Below are 18,758 nucleotides of genomic sequence, written 5' to 3'. Positions count from 1 at the left end.
AGCCGCAGAGTCAAGTCAAGTGACTGTGAGTGCAGAGTGACTGTTTAGCAGCCTCACAGCCTGTGGTAGGAAGCTGTTTAGCAGCCTCGTAGTCCGGGCTTTGATGCTTCGATATCTCTTGCCTAATGGCAAGACCTTTCCCATACAGCAGCAAAAACCTTGTTACCATAATTAACATTGTGCTTATGGGTGGATTTAAGGGAAAACGATGCTGAAGGAAAAGGAGCAGAGGTTAATGATGTTTGTTTGAAGATATATGGGGTTTGAGCAAACATAAATGTTGGCATGCATTGAGGTTTTTTTCCGCGGTGTAGATTTGGTTTAATTGATCATCATCCTTTACAGCAATTCATAAAAGATCAAGATTTAACCATTAAGGACATCACATTTTTCTGAACAGCAGTTGTTTCCTTTGTAGGATTGACTCGACTGCAATTAGTGTAGGAGCAACTGACAAATTAGCTTCAACTAAAGAGAAATATTGTCCTCGAAAATGCAAAATGTTTCAGATAAAATCATGCATTTATAAAATTGTTAATATTATAAGAACATCAATTCTGTATGACTGCTCCACTCTCCAGCAAATGTCACATTTAATTGTTATGCAATAAACTATAATTTTGCTATATTCCACCATGTTGTTTTCAAGCGTACTGATCATTAAAATTAATGATGCTATTGGGTGATTAGAAATATAATGGTTAAATGCCCATGAAATAAATAGTTTCTATCTTTGCATTATCACTGTTCTTCCTGTAGATTCAATGACATCCATGTTCCTATCCGGCTTGAATGTGTGAAGTTTGCAAGCCACTGTCTTATGAACCATCCGGATTTAGCGAAAGACCTTACTGGTAAGTATGCAGTTGAATTTAATTTGTCAAGCATGTACTGATTTTTGTAACCAGGAAAAGATAAAGAGGGGGTTGCAAAGAACTGCAGATGCTGGAACTCTGCTGGAACTGCAGATGCTGGATGCTACCCTAGTCTGAAGAAGGATCCCAACATGAAATTTCACCTGTCCATTCCCCCCACAGATGCTGCTTGACTCCAGCACTTTGTGTTTTACTCAAGAAGAAGATAAAAATGTATTTTTGTTGTTGCGAATATGGGAATTTTGATCTTGCACAATTTTGGCTTTTTTATTTTAAAATGAGCAAAATAAGATATTTAATACCTGTAGGTGAAATTAATGTAGTTTAAATACATTACAAAATTTGTCATTCCCCCATGCTGGATTCCATCTGCCCATCACCCGTTCCTTATTTGGTTCCACGTATCACCTTCTAGCCTCTGTTTCTACCTAACCCTTCACCCTCCCCACACATGGCTCCATTGCCCATATTTATTTCCATTGTCTGTTTCCACCTGTAGCCCACTAGCATCTATCTCTTTCTCAGTTCCCCTGCTCCCTCTTACTACCTGGCTTTATCAGAAAGTAAATGCAACGTTTTACTAAATTTTGGAGGGTGATGAAAGGAATGATTTGGGAGTGAAGAGTTGTACTCGTCATTTTGTGTTTGGAGTTGATTTTACCTTCCTCTATCTATTACAGAGTTTCTCAAAGTCAGATCGCATGATCCTGAAGAAGCGATAAGGCACGATGTCATTGTATCCATTGTAACTGCTGCTAAAAAGGATCTTTCACTTGTGAATGACCACCTGCTAAATTTTGTAAGAGAGAGGACGTTAGACAAGCGGGTGAGAAGAATTTAGTTTTTCTTTGAAATGCTTCGTACTGCTGCATATTTAAATTTTTACCAACCACCCACTGACCTTAAACTATCCCTCAAGTACTCTCCATGATGTTTACAGTTTGGATTTAGAAACCATTGTTTTCCATGACTCCCTTGGCCTCTCATGACCTTTTTCTTTCTTTATTTTAGGGAATTATCAGTTCTTAGTTTTGTTGTAAAGTCTTGGATATGTCAGTTGAACATGATTTACTGTGAACCAGATCTACAAATGTTGCTTCTTGTCATTGATTGTTTTGCATATTTTATGCTTCAGTGCTTTGTGTTCATGTTTGGAACCTTGCAAATCATTTCTTTGACCGCTGTTCAGAGGCTAGAACAAGATTGAACTAAAGATTTCTTAAATTGCAACATTACGGTCGTTTGTGCTGACAGAAAAAGAGGCTGGTATTTATGTATTATTAAATAGCTGAATACATTATCTGAGATTTTCCCTATTTAGGACGACACAGCTAGTAAAGCTGCTGCCACACGCACAAATTTAGTCCTGACATTCAATGCTGTTTGTGTGGTTTGCACTTTTTTGTGATCTCATGGGTCTCCTCTGAGCTTTGGTTTCCTCCCACATCCCAAAGCCACGGTGCTTGATAGGCTAAAGATAGACACTAAGTGCTGGAGTAACTTAGCAGGTCAGGCAGCATCTCTGGAGAAAAATATTCCTTTTTCTCCAGCGATGCTACCTGACCCACTGAATTACTCCAGCACTTTGTGTCCATGGTATAAACCAGCATCTATACTTCTTTGTTTCTACATTTTGTCTGCTCCACTGCGAAATCTACTTTGTTTAGATATGCCTGCTTTGAATACGTTCACTTCCTCTCTCCGGGATAATTCTGCAACACCCTCTCATTGCTTCCCCTCTGTGATTCCTACATGCTTTTTCTCCAGAGATGCTGCCTGACCCATTACTCTAGCACTTTGTATCTATCTTTGGTATAAACCAGCATCTGCAGTACTTTGTCTCTAGATTGATAGAACGATTTGCCACTATATTTTCCACAGTGTGTAGACGGGTGGTAGTATCTGAGGGGAGTTGATGAGTCATAGAGTGGCTCCTAGATTAACGCAATGGAAAGGAAGGACATTAGATTAACGCAATGGAAAGGAAGGACATTAGTTTGGAGGATGTGGAATCGGTATGAGTAGAGCTGCGAAACACTAAGGGGCAGAAAACGCTGGTGGGTGTTGTGTAGAGGCCACCTAACAGTAGTAGTGAAGTTGGAGATGGTATCAAACAGGAAATTAGAAATGCGTGCGACAAAGGCAAAACAGTTACATATAGATTGGGTGAATCAAATTGGCAGGGTTGCTGAGGAAAATGATTTCTTGGAATGTATGCGGGATAGTTATCTAAATCAACATGTAGAGGAACCAACGAGAGAGCAGGCTATTTTAGACTGGGTATTGAGTAATGAGGAAGGGTTAGTTAGCAGTCTTGTTGTACGTGCCCCCTTGGGCAAGAGTGACCATAATATGGTTGAGTTCTTCATTAGGATGGAGAGTGACATTGTTAATTCAGAAACAATGGTTCTGAACTTAAAGAAAGGTAACTTTGCAGGTATGAGACGTGAATTGGCCAAGATTGACTGGCAATTAATTCTAAAAGGGTTGACGGTAGATATGCAATGGAAGACATTTAAAGACTGCATGGATGAACTACAAAAATTGTTCATCCCAGTTTGGCAAAAGAATAAATCGGGGAAGGTAGTACATCCGTGGATAACAAGGGAAATCAGGGATAGTATCAAAGCGAAGGATGATGCATACAAATTAGCCAGAAAAAGCAGCATACTGGGAGAAATTCAGAGACCAGCAGAGGAGGACAAAGGGCTTATTAGGAAAGGAAAAAAGATAGATTATGAAAGAAAAACAAATGGCAGGGAAACATAAAACACTGACTGCAAACGTCAAGGTCCGTCTTCATAAGAAGATAAATAATCTGTATACAAACTTAAAGCAGTTGGAGGAACGGCATTGGGGGGAAGTGGTTCAGTATTGATGTGGATAGGCCGATAAATGGGCCAGGCAAACCCAGGAAGCAAAGAGTAGGAGTAAATTAGTCCTTTTCACAATGGCAGGCAGTGAACTAGTGGGGGGAGGTACCGCAGTTAGTCTAACTCAGTGCTGGGGAAACCTAGAGTCCAGCTATTTACAATATATATTTTATGATCTGGATGAGGGAATTGAAGGGGAGAACCAATATGGTGTGTCTCTTCCAAGTTTCGACGGAAGAGATGATACAAACTAAAGCTGGGGGGCAGTATTGTGTGGATAGAGAACTGGCTGGCAAACAGGAAGCAAAGAGTAGGAGTAAACGGGTCCTTTTCACAATGGCAGGCAGTGACTAGTGGGGTACCGCAAGGCTCAGTGCTGGGACCCCAGCTATTTACAATATATATTAATGATCTGGATGAGGGAATTGAAGGCAATATCTCCAAGTTTGCGGATGACACTAACTGTGAGGAGGATGCTAGGAGACTGCAAGGTGACTTGGATAGGCTGGGTGAGTGGGCAAATGTTTGGCAGATGCAGTATAATGTGGATAAATGTGAGGTTATCCATTTTGGTGGCAAAAACAGGAAAGCAGACTATTATCTCAATGGTGGCCGACTAGGAAAAGGGGAGATGCAGCGAGACCTGGGTGTCATGGTACACCAGTCATTGAAAGTAGGCATGCAGGTGCAGCAGGCAGTGAAGAAAGCGAATGGTATGTTAGCTTTCATAGCAAAAGGATTTGAGTATAGGAGCAGGGAGGTTCTACTGCAGTTGTACAGGGTCTTGGTGAGACCACACCTGGAGTATTGCGTACAGTTTTGGTCTCCAAATCTGAGGAAGGACATTATTGCCATAGAGGAGGGAGTGCAGAGAAGGTTCACCAGACTGATTCCTGGGATGTCAGGACTATCTTATGAAGAAAGACTGGATAGACTTGGTTTATGCTCTCTAGAATTTAGGAGATTGAGAGGGGATCTTATAGAAACTTACAATATTCTTAAGCGGTTGGACAGGGTAGATGCAGGAAGATTGCTCCCGATGTTAGGGAAGTCCAAGACAAGGGGTCACAGCTTAAGGATAACGGGGAAATCCTTTAAAACCGAGATGAGAAGAACTTTTTTCACACGGGGAATGGTGAATCTCTGGAACTCTCTGCCACAGAGGGTAGTCGAGGCCAGTTCATTGGCTATATTTAAGAGGGAGTTAGATGTGACCTTTGTGGCTAAGGGGATCAGAGGGTATGGAGAGAAGGCAGGTACGGGATACTGAGTTGGATGATAAGCCATGATCATATTGAATGGCGGTGCAGGGCCGAATGGCCTACTCCTGCACCTAATTTCTATGTTTCAACCCAACTTGTCCGTGCCGACCAAGATACCACTCTAAGCTGGTTCCATTTGCCAGCGTTTGATCATATCCTTCTAAACCTTTCATATCCATGTACCATCAGAACAACTTTCAATGTTATTGTACCAGCCTCAATTACTTCATTTAGCAGCTTTTGCCATATATCCACCATCCTCTGTGGAAAAGCTGCTCCTCAGATTCCTATTAAATTTTCCCCCTCATCTTTAACCTATGCCCTCGAGTTCTTGATTTCCCCTACATTGGAAAAAAGGTTCTGTGCATTCACCCTATTTTCCCTCATGCTTTTCTACACCTGTAAGAACACTGCAGAGCGTCCTGTGCTCTGAGGAACAAAGTCCTAGACTACAAAATCTCTCCTCCTAACTCAGGCGCTTGAGTCCCGGCAACGTGTTCGTAAATCTTCTCTGCACTCATTCCAGCTTAATTACAATAAAAAAGGGGTTAAAACAGCAGTAGTGTAAATGGGTGGGTGATGGTTGGCATGGGATCAGCCAGCTGAAGGGCCTGTTTCCATGCTCTTTGTCTCTGTCTATGACTACTGTGTGATCCTCATGAAGTTGCCAATGGGAAAATTGAGAACATTCCACATTTTAATGGACTTGGAGAGCTTGCATCAAGATCTGCGTATACTAAATGTCACAATGGGGTTTCCAGGCTCGCTTTTTGTAGTTTAACCAAACATCTGTACTTACTGATTGTAATAATAAGTAACTGCAGATGCTAATTATACCAAAGAAAGACACCAAATGCTGTATTGATTGCTTGTATACAATGTACTAACCCCAATATGAGTTGAAATTTTGTCCAGGCTGAGAATTTTTTCACAATGCTGCTCATGCACTTACTCAACACTTTGTGGCTTCTTACTGGCAATGAATTATTTTGCTGTGCTTTTTTCTGAAGAATCATATTACTATAAATCTTTTCCCCTCCGTCACACACGTGTGCGCGCGCACACACACACACACACACACACATAAAAACTATATTTACAAATGCATAAATCCAAAGCTTTAATGTTTATATAGTAATACGTTTTTCCCCTCCACAGTGGAGAGTAAGAAGAGAAGCTATGATGGGCCTGGCACAGATCTATAAAAAGTATTGTTTACAAGCTGAGGCAGGAAAAGAGGCTTCCAAACAAATTTCATGGATTAAGGACAAACTTCTGCATATATACTATCAAAACAGCATTGATGACAAGTACGTGATAACTTTCAGACCTAAATGTAAGGCAGATAACTGGGAATTGGTGTTGCTGCAGATCTATAATATTGTGCTTACATTGTTGTAGAAGAATATTTGTTTTGTTTTAACCCCCAAATTCTAACAGATTTTGTAAATCTGAAATGAAAAATCATGCCAACCTATCACAGATCTCTTTTTCATCGTTACCTGCTCATTAACTCTGGCTCTGTCCATTTGTAGCATCTTCCAATTCCAGTGAAAAGCCACCCACTTTCTCGGTGCTCAGATACTGTATGACCGACTGACTATTTGGAGTGTTTTTTATTCCTAAAGTTTACCTAATTTAAAATATAATGGAAAAGTGATGTAATAGATTATGCAAAGAAGATGGGTAATATTCCTACTATTTGTATACGTGAATATCTTCACAATGTTCAGTTCTATTCCCATTTAAACACAAGCTTTGCTTTATATCACGTTCTATTGTGAACTTGTTTCTAATCAACAGTATTGCAGCATATCTGAAGGTCTCAGTGCGTTCTCCTTGACTTTTTATTTGCCCTGGATCTTTTGTTTAGGATCGTTTTGCCTTTTATTCCAATGAACATTTTTGTTCTTTCTTATTTTGTTGATTCTCTGTGGTGATACCACATGAAGGAAATGGAAAGAATTTCTTTATGATCGCATGACCTATAATCTGTTTAATAACTGCAGCAGACTGGCACATAGTAATTTAATTGCCTGGTATATAGTAGAAGATTAAGCGGTTTATCGATTGCCATTTACAAAATAGTAACATTGTCTAAAGATATATATGTATATTATAATTATTTACAATTTCAGCCATTATCAACTTTATACTTTTCTAGTATTACTTAAAGCCCTGTCCCACGGTACGAGTTCATTCCAAGAGCTCTCCCGAGTTTGCCCTGATTCGAACTCGGAGATTTACGGTAATGGCCACTCGTCGGTACTCTGAGCTCTCGTGGACATTTTTCAACATGTTGAAAAATCTTCACGAGTCTTCCCCGCGCTTACCTGCCGATAGCGAGTCTTCACAAGTACCTGCCGTAGCGTAACGAGCCGCTAAGAGAAGTCCCCAAGCTCTGAGGTACCCGCTACGTTCATTCTCCATGCTTACCACGAGTTTGATTTTTTAAACTCCGGAGAGCTCTTGGAATTAACTCGTACAGTGGGACAGGGCTTTTACTGTTCTATGCTCAATTATTACATTCAACCAATTGGGCAGACTACCAAAAGTTGCTCGCATGTCAGATACCAGACTCCCAAAACAGACACACTGGTGGTTTGAGGAATAAATTCAAACATTTTCAAAATTACCTTAAGAAAAATTGTAAAATTCCACCTGACTTGCAGTAATCACCAGCCTTCCATTTAACATAGCTGCCAAGTAGTACGGATTTTCCGTATTTCGTACGGAAATGCAATACGAATACGGAAACATGAATTCACGTTAAATACGGATTTTTTTTAAAAAACGACCATGGATAATCGTTACACGATAACGAGTTACACGATAACGAGTCGCCGCTGCACTGGCCATGAGACGAAAACGATTTGTTAACTGCCACTGTTAACAGGCAGAAGTTAACACGTAGTTATACAATGTGTCAACAATACATCGATCCACATTCCTCAGTAAATGTAATTGTGTTTTGACCAAGTATTAATGGCGCCGCGTTCCTTTGAATAAAATTCACGGGAGAATCTCTTAAAACTCACTTTCATTGAGGGCTTGGGACCGCGAGCACGAACTTCTTCCTGGTGTGCAGGTAAAGTCATTCACCCACGTTATTTTTAAAAGGAACTGCAGATGCTGGAACAATAAAAGGTAGAAATAAATGCTGTAGAAACTCAGCGGCTCAGACAAAAATGCTGGAGAAACTCAGCGGCTGAGACAAAAATGCTGGAGAAACTCAGCGGGTTAGACAAAAATGCTGGAGAAACTCAGCGGGTTAGACAAAAATGCTGGAGAAAAACTCAGCGGGTCAGCGGGCGAGGCAAAAATGCTGAGAAACTCAGCGGGCGAGGCAAAAATGCTGAGAAACTCAGCGGTGAGGCAAAAATGCTGGAGAAACTCAGCGAGTGAGATTTTGTGAGATTCTGTCTCGCCTGCTGAGTTTCTCTAGCATTTTTGCCTCACCCGCTAAGTTTCTCCAGCATTTTTGCCTCCAACCTCATCTATTGCATCCGCTGCTCTAGATGTCAGCTGATCTACATCGGTGAGACCAAGCGGAGGCTTGGCGATAGTTTTGCCGAACACCTCCGCTCGGTCCGCATTAACCAACCTGACCTCCCGGTGGCTCAGCACTTCAACTCCCCCTCCCATTCTGTATCCAACCTCTCTGTCCTGGGTCTCCTCCATGGCCAGAGCGAGCACCACCGGAAATTGGAGGAACAGCACCTTGGGGAGTCTGCATCCGGGGGGCATGAACATTGAATTCTCCCAATTTTACTAGCCCTTGCTGTCTCCTCCCCTTCCTATCTCTCCCTCAGCCCTCGGGCTTATCCTCTTTTTTCCTTTCTTCTCCCTGCCCCCCCCACCCCATTAGTCTGAAGAAGGGTTTTGCCCCGAAATGTTGCCTATTCCTTTGCTCCATAGGTGCTGCTGCACCCCCGCTGAGTTTCTCCAACATTTTTGTGTACCTTTTTGCTTTCCTATTTGTCCATTTTTTGTGCCCGATTATTTGGTGGCCAATCACCGACCAGCTTCCCTTACAATTCCCGTCCAATCAACGAATCGGTTTCCTCTCGTCCAATCAGCCGCTATCTCCAAGGGCATTGTGTCCAATAACATAATGCGCTGGTCACTCGGCGGCCAATCAGACACAGTTTCCGAGCGGTGTTGCGACCAATCACCGTCCTACTTTCCGAAGCAGACGATGGCTGCAGCCAACACAGAGAGAGAGAGAGATTGAGATGCAGTAAAGCAGCTATGACATATAATACACAATAAACTGTATTACAAATACACAATAAACAAGTTATGCATTCTAGTACTCTTACATGGGTATGGCCGCATATAAAAAAAGTTTTCAACAAAATGCCAGCGCATTTCCTCAAAATACTGATTTCCTCAGCAAAATACTGATTTTCAGGTACGAGAATACTGAAATGCTCTGACAAAACTTGGCAGCTCTGATTTAATCCATTTGCTGGGAATACACAGAAACCCAGTGTGAATGCACACCATATCCCAAACCACCCCATGTCTAGCACTTCCTGACCCACATGGACAGAGTCAACTATTCTGACCAGTCCTCCAGAACCCAAATAATGTGGGAGGTTCCCCTCCCATTATACCTGGCTTGTATAGACCCATACAGCAGCCACTAATCTTCAGCACTTGGGTATCTCCATGGGAAGATACTGTCTAATCACTTTTGGCCAGATAATCATACTGTTCGAGATGTGAAGGCAGTAACTAGTGGTTGGAGGCAGTGAGTCCAGCTAGAACTGGAGGCCAGACACCAAGGGCCATGACTAGCAGAGGCTATTGCGTAAGGCATTGGAACCTGGAAGCAGGATTATGGAGGAGGAACAATACCACAGTTGGCAGGGGCTGGGGGACGAGTTGGCAGCTGTATAAGAGGAGTGAAATGTTCCTCGGCAATGGCCATCGCTTAGCGTAGCTATCAGCAGGTGACCAGAGCATTCTTGCTTCCTGACCAACACCAAGTGCCCTTTTCACCACCACCCTCTCCATGAAGAAAGTGCTTTCTACCATTTCTTTCCTAGGTAACGTGAGAGAATGGCTGGTTGTGTTAAATGTTGACAGAGTATATTAGACTACATCAGGTTTTGTAAATAAAAGGGCTAACCATCTAGTTAGTTGTGAGTACCTATTATTGGATATGTTGTAGTGTAACGTAGTAGTGATGTGTTCCTTAATATCCTGTGAAATGATTTTAGTGATAAATTGAGCTTGTCAATGATCCATGTTAATAATTAAATATACCCGCCACCTGTGTGGAAAACGTTTTCCCTCTGGTTCCTATTAGATCTTTCACCTCTCACCCTAAACTTAAGTACTCTGATTCTTGATTTCCCTTACGCTGTGCATTCACCCTATCTATTTCCCTCATGATTTTATGTACCTCTATAAGATCACCCCTCTGCCTTCTGCACTCCAAGGAATAAAGTTCTAGCCTAATCAACTTCTCCTTATAGCTCAGGCCCTCAAGTCATGGCAACAACCCTGCCTTTAAACATCATTGTCACTGAGGCTGAGGGAAGAAAATAGATGAGCACTCGCCTGAACTTTCTGTGATGTATCAAGCTGACTCTGTGAAGGTTTGACACACCAAGCAGAGGTGCTGTATGCTTCTATGCTGTAAAACTAATAAACGAGTGTCACTTATAGGTAGAATGTGTAGGAATGAGCTGCAGATGCTGGTTGAAACCGAAGATAGACACAAAATGCATGAGTAATTCAGCGGGTCAGGCAGCATCTCTGGACAGAAGTAATGGGTGACGTTTCGGGTTGAGACCCTTCTTCAGACTCGTCAGACTAGCCCAGAGATGCTGCCTGAGTTACTCCAGCATTTTGTGTCTATTGTCGCTTTTTGGCCCAGCCCCTAAATTGACTCGACCTTCCTCCAAATTCACTCCCCTACTCCCCATCGGCCGACAAGGAATCATTGGCTCAAAGCGAACTGTTACTTTTTTTCCCCCAACTTCTTACTCTGGCCAAAGCATATAATTCCTAATAGGATGTGCTGTTCAACCCTGAGCCAAGTTTGGCACCCGTATCCTCTCCCAGATAACATTGGTATGACCTCTATTCCATCTTAACTTCTACTGCAAAATTTCTCATGCTTGGATTTGTTACCTTTTTGATCTTGACAGTTTCAGGAGTATTATTATTTTTCTGTCCGTCACCTTTCCTGCCCTGTACTAAGACCTATTTATTTTTTGTGTATTTGGTCTCTGCCACTTAATACAAGTGTAATGTTTTGAGACTCCAATACAGCTCTGTTTTGCAATCACATCTGTCCCATTGAATGTATAGTTACAATAGAAAACATGAAGAACAAGAATGAGAAAGTGAACTTGGAGAGAAATCTCACAAGTATTGCGAGGAAGATAGTGTAAACAATTCTTTAGTATATGTTAATGAACTGAGAGCTCTGTAATACATTTTTCCCATCCAAAGCTGTTGCTCTTTGACTTTGGCATCCGGTCGCCAGACCAATGGACATGTTAAACTTGCTTCCTTATGATTCCTCCCTAAGTCGCAACAGTCACACCTTCAGAAAGTTGCTTTAAAACCCAGCTTGTCTGTAAAGCTTTGTCCTTTTTTAAAATATTCTTAACATCATCCTGATTTACACCTGTCTGTGATTTTTGAATTAAGGATTTTATAAATAAACAACTTTTTCTTTGCATCTTGACTTGGCAGAGTGAATCTCTACTTGCAGTAATTTTTAATCAGGATTGTATGAAAATCAAGACTTAAATCTGGGACGATATAATCTCTTGTTTATCTTTATTCCGTTACATCTCTTCTCATGGGCTGTAATTGCAGAGTCATTCAGAATTTTAATTGAAATTGCTTTTTATTTAATCTGCAAGTCAATATGGTGGCCAAAGGCTTATGAAGTTATTTTTTATCTTGATTAGAATTTGTGCTCTACACATGACTAGATTTTGATAGATGAATGTTCAGTCACTCTGCACCTCCATACCCCACATAAAGCCCTCCGTTTCTTCCTTGATCGCAGAACCAGCCAATTTCCGTCTACTAACGCTCTCCTCTGCGTAACAGTCTGGTCCTTACGCGTAACAACTTCTCCTTCGACTCATCCCACATCCTCCAAATCCAAGGCGTAGCCCTGGGTACTCGCATGGGCCCCAGCTATGCCTGCCTCTTTGTAGGGTACGTTGAACAATCACTGTTCCAGGCGTACACTGGCCCTATCCCCGAACTCTACCTCCGCTATATTGATGACTGCATCTGTGCTACCTCCTGCACCCTTGCAGAACTCACTGACCATCAACTTCACAACTAATTTCCATCCTGCACCCAAATTCACTTGGACCATCTCCGACATCTCCCTACCATTTTCACCGTCTCCATCACAGGAGACAGACTATCGACTGACCTATTACAAACCCACTGGCTCCCATAGCTATGTAGACTACACTTCTTCCCACTCTGCTTCCTGTAAAGACTCTATCCCCTACTCCCAATTCTTCCATCTCCGCCACATCCCAGAATGAAGTGTTCCATACCAGGTCATCGTAGATGTCCTAATTCTTTAGGGAATGGGGGTTCCCCTCTTCCATTATAGGTGAGGCTCTCATTAGGGTTTCCTTGATATCCCGCAGCTCCACTCTTGCCTCCTCCCCCCCCATCATAACAAGGACAGGTGTCCTCACCTTCCACCCCATCAGCCGTCGCATACATCATATAATCCTCCAACATTTTCGTCACCTCCAACGGGCTCCCACTGTTAACCACGTCTTCCCATCTCCACCCTTTTCTGCTTTCCGCAGAGACCGTTCCCGCCGCATCTCCCTGGTCAGGTCGTCCCTTCCCACCCAAACCACCCCCCACCCCACCAGGTACTTTCTCCTGCAACCGTCCAAGGACCTCAACAGTCTTTTCAGGTAAGGTGGAGGTTTATTTGCACCTCCTCCAACCTCATCTACTGTATCCACTGTTCCTATGGGTGGAGACCAAGCGCAGGCTCGGTGATTGTTCCGCTCAGTCTGCATAAACCTGATCTCCCAGGTTGCTCAACGCTTTAACTCCCCCTCCAATTCCCACACGGTCTTCTGTCTTGGGCCTCCTCCATTGTCAGTGAGGCCCAATGCAAATTGGAGGAAGATATTTTGCTTGGGTAGCTTACATCCCAGCGGTATGAAGATTGACTTCTCTAACTTCAAGTATCCCTTTGCTTTCCCTTTCTCCATCCCCTCGCCCATCCCAGTTCTCCCACCAGTCTTACAGTCTCCGACTATATTTTATCTTTGTACCGCCCACTCCCCTAACATCAGTCTGAAGAATGGCCTTGGCCCGAAACATCACCCATTCCTTCTCTTCAGAGATGCTGCCTGTCCCGCTGAGTTACTCCAGAATTTTGTGTCTATACTAGATTATGAGGGTGACTTTGCTCTGTATATATTGACTGATAATCCTTGGTATCCAAATGGTATTCGGGGAAATTGTAATTTTCAAAATGAGCTGTCATTGAAATTTTCTGACCTGATATTAGGAAAGGGGTTTGAATTGTGCCAGTAATTGATGCATTACATTAATCATTTTTTATATATGCAAACTCTTTAAAGATTGGAGATTATAATATTCAGCCTTTATTGCAAAGTGTTCATCCATTTCAGCGCAGTCTGTACACATCATAACATCATAAACCGTTCTTTTGCTTGGCATATATTTTGCATTTATGTATTTGAGCTTTTTAAATACTGTAGTGTGCAGAGCTGATCAACCAAAGTAAAACATGTCAGAAAAATGATAGGACAATCTGTTTGTTTACAGATGAAAAGACATGGTGGCTATTTTTATGTGAATACAAATAATCCACATTGAAGAGTTTAGCATAGATACGTAGCCAGATAAACTTGCCCCTGGATTGGAAGAGTGACCTCTTGTGTGCAATGTTGGTTACGATACACTTGTTGGCAACATCTGTTTTGAATGTGTTAATCACTATGCTCACTTTTATAAATTTACCTTTTGAATACATACTGCAATATTTTTAAAACCAAACCAAATGTGCTGTTAAATTGTTAAAACTGCTTTTAATTCTAACTTGCAGGTTACTTGTTGAACGGATATTTGCACAGTATATGGTGCCTCACAATTTGGAGACTTCAGAAAGAATGAAGTGTTTATACTATCTTTACGCAACCCTGGACACCAATGCTGTGAAGTATGTTTTTAAAATTAGTTCAACTAAAGTGTATGATTCTGAGTAATCTACTGCCTTCTCTTTGACCTGACTAAGTTTTCAAGAAAACAAAGTTCTCCAAATGCAATTATATAATGCTAATCAAAGTTTAAGCATAATTTAAACAAGTAATTTAAATAATTTAAAGCAATTTGAATAAACAGTAACTTGAGGATAGCTGAAAATCTGATCTGAACAATCATCTGAACAAGCATCACGTCAATTGCTGAGGTGTTGTACAGTGAAGTATCCTGATCCTCGGGGTATAACTTTCTACTTCAGAACGGGCATGGCTTAATGTGGAGTTTGTTATAAGTGTTGGTAAACACAAAATGCTGCAGTAACTCAGCGGGACAGGTAGCAGCTCTGGAGAGAAGGAATGGGTGACCCTTCGGGTCGAGACCCTTCTTCAGACTGAAGCCATTCTTGTAGGGGCGCTGCTCTGGCAGCAGCCATGTCAGCAGCGCGTCAGTTTTTTTTCAACTTTTTTTTATTTTTTAGTATGTTTTAAAGTATGTATTTAATGTTCCTTCATGTGTTTTGTGTGGGGGGGGGTTAAGGGGGAAACTGCTTCGGTCGCCTCCTCCATGGAGAGGCGAGTTTTTTCAGGTCGCCTCCCCCGTGGCCTAACATCAAGGATCGGCGCGGCCTTTCCCGGAGACACGCCCGGGAGCTTCAGCGGCGGGCGCAGCGTGGACTCTCGTTGTGGAGCGGGTGAGCCCTCGCTGGAGGGGAGCGCTCCGTTTCGCTGGCCCGGGGCTGCCGGTAGCCTGAAGCCGCGGTCTGCAGAGTTCCAGCTGGCGCGGCGTCTACAGCCCGGGATCCCTCATGGGGGACCCGGGGGAAGAAGAAGCCATCACTGCCAGCCCGCGGCCAACTTCTACCGCGGGTCCGGCATGGACTCACCATCACCCCTGGAGGGGAGCTTCGACCGCCAGCCCTGCAGTCTACGGTGCTTCTGGCTGCGGCGGAGTCTTTAAATCTCGACCGATCGGCCTACACCATCTTAAAGCCGCGGTCTCCGGTGAGGAAGAGCCGATCCTGGACTGACTCTGGACTCTGGTCCTGGCTACGGGGGGGAAATGGAGGAGGACTGGCCAAATTTTGTGCCTTCCACCACAGTGATGATTGCTGTGGTGGATGTTTGTGTTACAGTTTTATTGTGGTTGTGTGTTCTTTATTATTATTGTACTGCTGCTGACAACCCAAATTTCCACCAACCCTGGTTGTGTGACAATAAATTATATCTATCTATCTATGTCAGGGGAGTGGGCGGGACAGAGCAACTTTGAAATCCATTAATTCGAAAAGTAATTATAAAAGGCTGTAAAATTCTCTTGATCCATTGCATCATGAATGCTTTTTAAAGTTTGAACTGAAATCTTGCAACTGCATGGAATGACATTTTCTTTTATATAAATTACAAATAACCATCCATCCATGAAATTTCCCTTTAAATTACAAATTACCGTATGAGATTCATCAACCTGAGCTACTCTGTTACACTTAGAGCAAAATGCTAAGCTTCACAGTTAATTTGTCCTGTTGTGGCGAATTTACTTCCACCATCATGGGCTACTACTCAGAGGTGGTAGCTTCACTAAAACTTAAGACCATTTTTGTTATTAGCAATGATGTTGTTTTGAAGTTGTACAGTATTATAAAGAGGTGCATGAAAAGTCACCAGGGGAAGGGAGAGAATGTTCAATTTTTACAAATATATCGATCAATAATTTAAAAAAAATATTTATTTTACTCTAGGAATATGATATTGTTTGTACTGTTACTTAACATTTAAAAGTAGGATAACAAGTTTTCACTAAAAGAAAATGTACTGAACTGCATTAGATTAATATAGTTTTGTTTCCATAATTTTACCATGAGGCAGTCTTAGATAGGAGATGTCTGGGATTTGCATTTTCTTGGCATGATTAAAATTAGCAGTTGAGTACAGAAATAGTTCTTGCAAATGAAATGTAATGCTGGGAAGATGGAGTTGTTGGTAGTGAACAAAATATTAAATTTAGTGCATGTGTGTTTCAGTTTAAATGCCAGCAATGTGATTTTTCTAGCATTCATCTACATATGGAAAGTTCTATGTAAAAAGAACATTAATGTAACATTAGTGCTATATCTTTTGATGAAGAAATAATGATAACAGAACAAAACAAAAAAAAAAGGTGTATTAACCTAGTAATAACTTGCCTGGTGCCAGAGGAGGATGGCTAAAAAAGTACTACTTGTAAAATAGTAAACAATTTCTGAACAGGATGTTTTTCTTATGTGTATTTGGAATTCACTATTAAGAGGTCAGAGTTGTGGAGTGGACCAAACGTCTGCTACATGACATTCAGTCTGTTCACTGAAGCATACACGACGTTGGGTCATCTTAAGTTCTAGGAACAGAATTAGTGCCATTCAGCCCATCAAGTCTACTCCGTCTTTCAATCATGGCTGATCTATCTTTCCCTCTCAACCCCATTCATTCTCCTGCCTCCTCCCCATAACCCTTGACACCTTGCTCTGAACACCCACAAGACCAAGATCTTTTATCAAACTGTCACAGCTGCCTTCTGACAATAAATAGAAAACATGGAAAATGTCCCATACCTCAGTACATACTTCTTAGCAAGGGCAGATATCGATGAACCTTGCCACATTAAGTTAAGTTAAATTTAAGTTTATTGGCCAAGTAGGTACACATACAAGGAATTTGCCTTGATGCTTCACTCGCAAGTAATGACACGACATACAGTAAACAATTAAGAATAAAACATTACACATTAAAACATTAAGAATAAAACATTATAGCTTAAACATGTGAATGAAATAAAATACCAGAGCAAAAGGAAGCTGCAGGCTTTCAGTTATTGAGTAAAGCTACTGCTTGAGGAAAAAAGCTGTTTTTATGTCTGGCTGTGGCGGCTTTGACAGTCTGGAGTCGCCTTCCAGAAGGAAGTGCCTCAAATAGTTTGTGGCCAGGGTGAGAGCTGTCAGAGATCTTACCCGCTTGCTTCCTGGCCCTTGCAGTGTACAGTTCGTCAATAGGGTTGCAGCCAACAACCTTCTCAGCTGATCGTACGATTTGCTGCATCCTCCGGATGTTGTGCTTGGTGGCTAAGCCAAATCAGACCATGATGGAGAAGGTGAGGACAGACTCTATGATGGCAGTATAGAATTGAACTATCATTGCCTGTGGCAGATTGTGTTTCCTCAGCTACCGCAGGAAGTATATCCTCTGGTGGGCCTTTTTGACTGGAGTCGATGGTAGCCCCACTTAAGGTCCTTGGAGATGATGGTTCCAAGGAACTTAAAAGACTCCACAGATGTGACTGTTGTTGATGATGAGTGGGGGGAGGGGGAGCTCTCCTAAAGTCTACAATCAATTCCACCGTCTTAAGAGCATTGAGCTCCAGGTTGGTACGAAGGCACCAGGATGCCAGCTGTGTCACTTCCTGTCTGTAGGCAGAGTCCTCCCAATCCTGGATCAGTCCAATCAGGGTTGTGTCATCCACAAACTTGAGAAGCTTGATGGAGATGCAGTCATTGGTGAGAGAGAGTGGAGGAGAGGGGAGAGTACGCAGCCTTGCGATGCTCCTATGCTGAGGGTCTGCGGGTCCGAGATGTGCTTTCCCAGCCTCACATGCTGCTTCCTGTCTGTCCACTGACAGAGGGGTTCAGGCACAGTCAACTGGGAGAGTTTGGAGTGTAGTAGCTCTGGCACAATGTTGTTGAATGCAGAGCTAAAATCACCAAACAAAATCCTTGCATAGGTCCACTGGCAGTCTAGGTGCTGGAGGATGAAGTGCAGGCCTAGGTTAACTGCGTCATCCACTGATCTATTGGCCCAGTATGCAAACTTCAGAGGGTCCAGCAGGGGGTTTGTTTAAATTGAGGGAAATGGAATTTAAGGTTTATTTGAGGAAAATGGAATTTAACAATCAAGATTCAAGAGAGTTTATTGTCATGTGTCCCAAATAGGACAATGAAATTCTTGCTTTGCTTTAGCACAACAGAATATAGTGGCATAAATAAATACAGAACTGATCAGTATGATCATATACCATTGAATATATATATACACACAAAATATTCAGACTTAGTACAAAATATGCTGACTGAGCAACATTATTCCCTGCCCTCCTATGCGCATCGGAAAGCTGGACAACAGAGCGCAGGCATATTGAGGCACTGGAAAAATACCACCTGTCCTGTGTCTGCAAAATTCTGATTCACTGGAAAGATAAGTGAACCAATGTCAAGGTAGTTGAAAGCCTTGAGGCTATGCATGGAGAGGACACAGAAGTCCTACGTAAGTAGCAGGAGCGCAGCACTTCACAACCTACTCACCTGCCCCTCAGCCACCTCGTGTTCTGTTTAGTAAAAGAGTCTGCAGTTCTCATGTTGGCTGTCTCACAACTCACGAAAGCAAAGTGAAGCAAATCATCCTCCATACTAAAGAGCAACCCAAGAAGAAGTGTATTGTGTCGTAGGCAAAGTCAAATTAATTAGTAAGCAG

General features: G+C 42.3%; 1 protein-coding gene across 5 annotated transcripts in view; it reads left to right on the top strand.

The window, feature by feature from the left end:
- Positions 1-18,758, top strand: part of pds5b (PDS5 cohesin associated factor B) — a 153,574-nt gene that overhangs the window by 54,828 nt on the left and 79,988 nt on the right. For all 5 annotated transcript variants that reach the window (XM_055636850.1, XM_055636851.1, XM_055636853.1 and 2 more), the window contains 4 exons: positions 760-854; positions 1,556-1,701; positions 6,169-6,320; positions 14,108-14,221. In XM_055636850.1, coding sequence (XP_055492825.1) covers positions 760-854; positions 1,556-1,701; positions 6,169-6,320; positions 14,108-14,221 — 507 coding nt within the window. The remainder of the gene's footprint in view (positions 1-759; positions 855-1,555; positions 1,702-6,168; positions 6,321-14,107; positions 14,222-18,758) is intronic.

Source organism: Leucoraja erinacea, chromosome 6 (assembly GCF_028641065.1).
Source record: "Leucoraja erinacea ecotype New England chromosome 6, Leri_hhj_1, whole genome shotgun sequence".
Taxonomy (NCBI): domain Eukaryota; kingdom Metazoa; phylum Chordata; class Chondrichthyes; order Rajiformes; family Rajidae; genus Leucoraja; species Leucoraja erinaceus.
Note: the sequence above shows the minus strand (reverse complement) of the source record. Positions and strands in the feature narration are given on the sequence as shown.